The sequence below is a fragment of the Rhipicephalus sanguineus genome, chromosome 9 (assembly GCF_013339695.2).
Source record: "Rhipicephalus sanguineus isolate Rsan-2018 chromosome 9, BIME_Rsan_1.4, whole genome shotgun sequence".
NCBI lineage: Eukaryota > Metazoa > Arthropoda > Arachnida > Ixodida > Ixodidae > Rhipicephalus > Rhipicephalus sanguineus.
Window position 1 is genome coordinate 82,216,257 of NC_051184.2, and position 6,007 is coordinate 82,222,263.

General features: G+C 48.3%; 1 protein-coding gene across 1 annotated transcript; it reads right to left on the reverse strand.

Moving 5' to 3' along the window:
* Positions 1-432: 432 nt before the first annotated feature.
* On the reverse strand, positions 433-5,723 carry LOC125759852 (uncharacterized). The gene is made up of 2 exons (XM_049419272.1): positions 4,931-5,723; positions 433-520 (listed from the first exon to the last, which is right to left on the reverse strand). Exon 1 carries the CDS (start codon positions 5,641-5,643, stop codon positions 4,933-4,935), a length of 711 nt encoding a protein of 236 aa, XP_049275229.1. The 5' UTR covers positions 5,644-5,723; the 3' UTR covers positions 433-520; positions 4,931-4,932.
* Positions 5,724-6,007: the final 284 nt, after the last annotated feature.

Genomic DNA, 6,007 nt, shown 5'->3' on the forward strand with positions numbered 1-6,007 from the left:
TGGGTGAGCTGCTGATGAGATTAAATAATAAGTAAAGTTGAGATTTACATCAAAATAATAGCATTGACACAATAGCATTCAAAGTACTTGAGTGTCTACCTGTGGGCAGTGCCTCCGTAGCAGGCTTGGATGTGCTGTGGACGTTTCCAGTATATTTGTCCACACGTGCTGCCAGCGGCGTTGTTGTGGGGGCTGGGTGCCATTGCTCAGCTTCGCATTCCTTGTGATTGCGATCATGCTCATTCTCCCCAAGATCTGCACCCCCAATAGAGAAAAGTACAAGTCAAACAATTTACTGTGGCTGTTATCAAGATACAACTCTGTAATTCTCAATATCGAGTCAAAAGGCTGAGGGTTCAGCTTTTTGACCAGCAAGAAAGTTTTGTAACATTAACGTTCATGCAGTTGAGCATACTTTACCTGCAGGGGGACTGTTGTGCTGTCTGGGGATGCGGGGCACTTTTGCAAGTCCGTGTTCCTCGAGGCTGCGGGGCACTCGTCGCTTGTAGCATTTCTACAACTGAAGGGATAGAAACCAATTCCTCGATTATCCACTTCAGCAACTTCTTGTCACGGGGCATTATCACCACTTTTTTTTTCATGTAGTCATGCACTTCTACATTGCTCTGATGCATACCATAAAAAGGCCTTGCGTTCGAAGCACTAAAACAGTTGCGAGTTGAGCACAGCGGCTGCAAGTCTCCCGGGTGCTCTGTCTTCTCGCACTGTGTAAATTTTCTTTAAGTATATAAACCAACTCGCCTAAGCATTCATTTTAACCAAATACGTATAACTTGCCGAGCTTGTTGTGCAGCAGGTCCTGGAGCTTGCCATTTCTTTCTTCTAGCGCCTCAATCCTTTGCTCGAGGCGCTTGTTTTGCCTCCTCAACTCCCTGTTGATATCTTTTTGTTTTTGGAGGAGGCTCACATGGACAACTTCTTCGTCATGTGAACTGTCGCTGCTGCGGGCTCTTTTTGGATTTCGTTGTCCCCCCTTCAGATGCCTCTTTTTGGGGGCTTAGGAATGAATAAATTAACTCATGATTAATCACTGATCAGAGGCTTTAAGTTACACATACCAGGAAGTCTGCACTTTCCAGTAATACATAGCTCAGAATTTAAGTTACAACCACTGCTTATGTCATGATCCTTAGCTAGCCATGAATATGCCCTATAACATTGCATGCCATGTTGCTAACCACAACATTGTATCTGTTGAACAATGCAATATTTTTGTTCCACACCGTGTCATTGCCATATGGGTCGTTTATAGGTCCTACGTTGGTCCTATATAGCACTATATGGGTCCTGTATGGGTCCTATATACAATCTTATGGGTCCGGTATGAAAACATATGGGTCCTGTATGAAACCATATAGGTTTTTTCAGTAGGGACACCACCGTCGCGCAACGTCTTCCAGCGCGAACACCAGGTTGTCGGCCTTCTCCGCATCGGTCCATGCCAGCGGTACTCCGTAGCGCTCGTACAGATCTTCGTCGCCTTTTCCCCGGGATACGGGAGGTGGTGCGAACGGCCGCCGGTTCATGGTGGTCGCCTCTACTCGTTCGTTATCGTCGGGATCCGGCTGCACTGTACGGCTGCGTAACTCTTTCTTTGGCATCTGTTACTGCTTAGCGGCGTTGTTCTTTTCGTATAGCTGGGACAGCTAATCGAAGCGCTCGTGGAGATTCCGCTTTTTTTCCTCGCCCTCATACCGCACGCGGAACTCGTAGCCAAGCTTGTCTATTACCGCTTCCCTGTGCTCTCTGCGCATCAGGACTCCTTCTTTTTCCATTGCGTTATTATACCCCGCACCTCCACCACTTGTTACGTCATTTATTTATTTGGTGTCATAGATGGTTTGGCAATGGATCGAGAGGCCAATGACGCGGGGTTAGAGACAGGCGCAGGTCCCGCAACCAGGTTGTTTGTGCTCTGGCGAGACTACGGAGCTCGGCCTGGTGGGTATTGCCTCGGCCGGGCTACCTTTGTCCCCAAGAACGACTCATACTCAGGTGGTCACGCGTAGACTATCGTGCACGGACCTCTCAAGCACGGTGACCCTCGACTACACTGCTCTGCTCGGGTGTGACTGCTCGCATAAATCTGTCGGGCGGGTAGTGCCTCGACTGGTCTGCTAAAAGCGATCGTCCCCAACTGCCCCAAGGCCGGCCTCTGCTCCCCTTTTTAAAAGGGTCCCTTTTTTGGGGGAAAGGGGGAGGCGAAGCCCATCCACCCGCTCCGTCGTCACTCGTCGCTACCCCCAGTGCCATTTTTCGAGGGTCCGTGCAACTCTTTATTTTCCAAGCATAGTCCCGCGCACCAATGTGCAACAACTTGCAAACATAAAAATCCTACTCCTTTATATAAGGTACACTTCTGCCTCTGAGCTTCGAAATGGCAAAGCCAAACACACTGAACACACACTCAAGCAGGTGTTTACAGAAAAGCGATAAAAAAAGAAATGCTGCCTCAACACATCTCATCAGAAAGGAGGCCACATGTTCTGTAGTTTTGAAATATCTTTACTAGCCATTCACAGCTGCCCCATGATGCAAGCACCATCGGCAGCCTTAATAACTGTTAAACTGGGTCAAGCGCTGCATAGATGCCCGTACTGGTACATCAGCAAGCAGTATAACAGCTCCATAAGGAACAACATATGCATGAAGCAGCTGTTGGCATTAGCTACTTTCTGCAGCAAATACAATAGAAGGAAGATGGATCGAGAGCTCATTTTCTTTCTTAGACACCGACTAATGAGTGCAAGCAGATTACGAGGATAAAAAAGGCATAAGTGTTGTTATTTACAGTTTCCAATTAAGGGGAGACACTGGTCTCGAAATGAAAAGTTTTATTATTGGAGATATTGTAATGAAATTGGGTGTGTATATGTATTTCTTCCTCCTCATTTCAAAAATATTAGTTTTCATGTACTTCAATTAGTTATCAAATTGTGAGAGCATAAGTGAAATCTAATTAGGTAATTTCTTACGGGTCGTTAAGACACTTTCCCTCTGTATTTTAGGTTCTGTTTAAGATGCAGCTGTAGCCAAAGACCTGCCATGTGGAGCTATGCTATTTATATTGTCACTGAGATATATCATCATATAAGAACTTTCAATTGTATTGACACTGTGTAATCTTGAAATGCAATTAGCTCACATTATTGTTCACAAAATTTCATATGTTCATCTTAGCCACAAAAAATAGCATAGCTCCACAGTCCTATTTCTTACGAATTCAACGGTATAAAAGTTATCAAAATTACCTTACAAAAACATAATGAAAAGATCCGTAAGGCTGGTCAAGTTGGCAAAAAATGTGAAGCTGAGAAAATCGCGTTTGAAGTTTGACACGCACTGTATAAATTTATGAAAGGAACCTTTAACCACAAATTTTCTTCACATGTTCCTCATCTGTTTCCCTTCAAAACAAAACAGAAAGTGTCTTGTTCCACCTAAGGAATCATATCTAAATACACCATCTCCCGCTAAAGGGGACCATGAGGCGATGCGAAGCCGGAGCACTTCCACGATCGCGTTCCGTTGGCGTTCGTTGGGCATGCTACCGACCTCGCGTCGTGGAACGCGAAGAGGGACGCTACGCGCGTCGTATCTTCCATCTAGCCTGGCCGTTAATTCTCACAGGGCGAGCGGGGAACGCAGTCGACAGGCGGGCGAGAGGGGGGCAGCGTAGGAGAGGAGAGAGAAGGGGAGGGGACGCGCATTCGCTCGAGCTCATCGCGACGTTGCGCAGGAGAGAATTTCGGCATGTCTAGCTCGCGTTTCAGAGGAAGAGTGGAGAGATAAAGTGGAGAGGGGGAGGGGAGAGGGAAAGTGGAGAGGGGTAGATGACATGGGGAATGGTGAGGGGGAGTGGAGAGGAGGTGTGTGGAGGGGGTATGCGCATGCGCAGTAAGGGTGGTCACGCCGCACACCACCACCGGATTGAGCTCCGCCTTAAGATACTTCGCATCTAAAACATGGCTGATCCCTCTGTCATAGGAATCGGTATAACACGAAAGTGAAACGTGTCTTCACAGACGTAGTTGAGCGTTTGTTGTGAATTTTTTCGCCCCAAGCACGAAGGAATGAATGCTACAGCATCAAATTGTAATGTTACGCGAAGAACGGCAAGTCGCTCTAAACTTTCAATGCGCTGCTCAAACAGAAAGGACGCGCGGAACGAACATACACAGGATGAGCGCTAACTGTCACAGTTGTAACTTATTTCTTTGTGAGCAGCGCGCTCCTCTCGCAAAAGCGGCCGCTGCAGTGAGGGAGGTAACCTTCGTGCTCTCAACGGAAACCTGCAGGCAGAGCGCAAGACGTACAAACCACCGAGATCACGAGATAAGCGCCCGCACGAGCGACCACGCCCTGTCGAGGCGCGCGCTAATCCCCGTGGGGGACGACTTTTAAAGCGCGCTCTTCGAGCACTTCACGCCATCTCGCCAGTGATAACGAAAACACGCTGTACCGCCGATCTCTGAGTACCGCCACCGGCAAATGGTGTACATAAATAGCTCGCCGTTAGCATAGTAGAAAACATGCCGTCTGTGGCGGAGTCGTTTCGCGCTGCGCGCTGGCGATCGAGAGGTCGTAAGTTCGACTCCCGGTGACGGAACTTATTTTTTTTCTTTGCCCTATGTTAGTCTTTGTTTTATAACGTCATATCCGTGACGGAAATGCGCCAGTAGAGCAGTGGTGGACCCCGGCATAAAACACTTTCGTGTTAAAAATTTTCCAATGTGTAAAGCATGATCAAAACCCCACCATGACAAGCGGCTGGGGGGTTCTGTAAAAGCCATGGGGTATGAGGCTCAAGCGACTGGCTGCTCATGTCTTTTCAGTCTTTAGGAAGAACCTTCTAGATGTTAGGCAGCATGTTACCCTGGGTAATAGGCTGCTATGCTTGAGAGAATACCTTCAAAGTAGTCCAGGACTGTAATCTTCAGTTGCACCCGTTTTGTGTCGCCTTGCAAGAGTCTTTTTTGTGTTGGTGCTCTTCAGATGAGTTGCATTTGCCTTGCGTAAACGCAGAGAGTCTTTTTCTAGGCTTCGTCGAACAAGGCAATCCCCAGCAACATAGCCCAAACTTGCAGCAATGGACTCGTTGGTTGCCTTTCTTCCTTGGTTGTAGACGGCAACAGCCTCAGCGGCAGCTCGCTTCACACTTTCCAGCGAAGCGTTCCCATTCTTTGAAGTTTGGGTCCAGATGACTGAATGAAGACTCTCACTCGCGTTCTGGGTCTTCCCTTCACAGCACCGTGCCAGCAGGCTCTCATCACTGAGCCTCGCAAAGACTGGCTCCAGAGCAGCCCTAACACAAGCCGGCAGGGCATTCTTGTGTGAAGGTGGACTCTCCCCATTGGCCAAGGCTCTATTGTACTTGCACCAAGAGCTAGCACCCTCGGGGCAATTTGAGTGCTTTGGTGCATCATCTGTCGATGTCATGTGCAGCAGTGTAGCTTCGACTGCCCTCTTCATAGCTGGCATGGCATTGATATTGCTCCTCAGGGCATATCCGTAGTAATTCGCGATCTTCTTGATCTTCTCTTGTGTGAGCTTTCCTCTACCCCCAAGAGACTCACCCTGAGCCTTCTTTTTGTCCACAATGTTCCGTAAAGCTGCACCCATTCGCTTGTGGACATGGTTGATGCAGTCCTTTTTGTCTATTTGGATAAAGCCGTACACCACGACTTCGGACAAGGCATGAAAAGTGCGGCTGTCTCCATCAGAGAGCACAGTCGTGTAGCGCAGACCATGCTTGGCCCAGGACCTCTGAAACATGGTCAGCGCAGCCTCTACTTCCATGCGGCCAGAGTTGCATTCGATGTTTCGTTGGCACTCGTGGGTTGCCAGCCAGTCGGTGTACCCTTCGTCTTGCGGCTGTGGTCCCAGGGCACAGCCGAGACAAAAGTTTGAGTAAACAACATGGTCAATTACAAGGCCAGTGTAGAGCTCAATGATGCAGCCCACACCTATGTGTGAGCTCCGACCT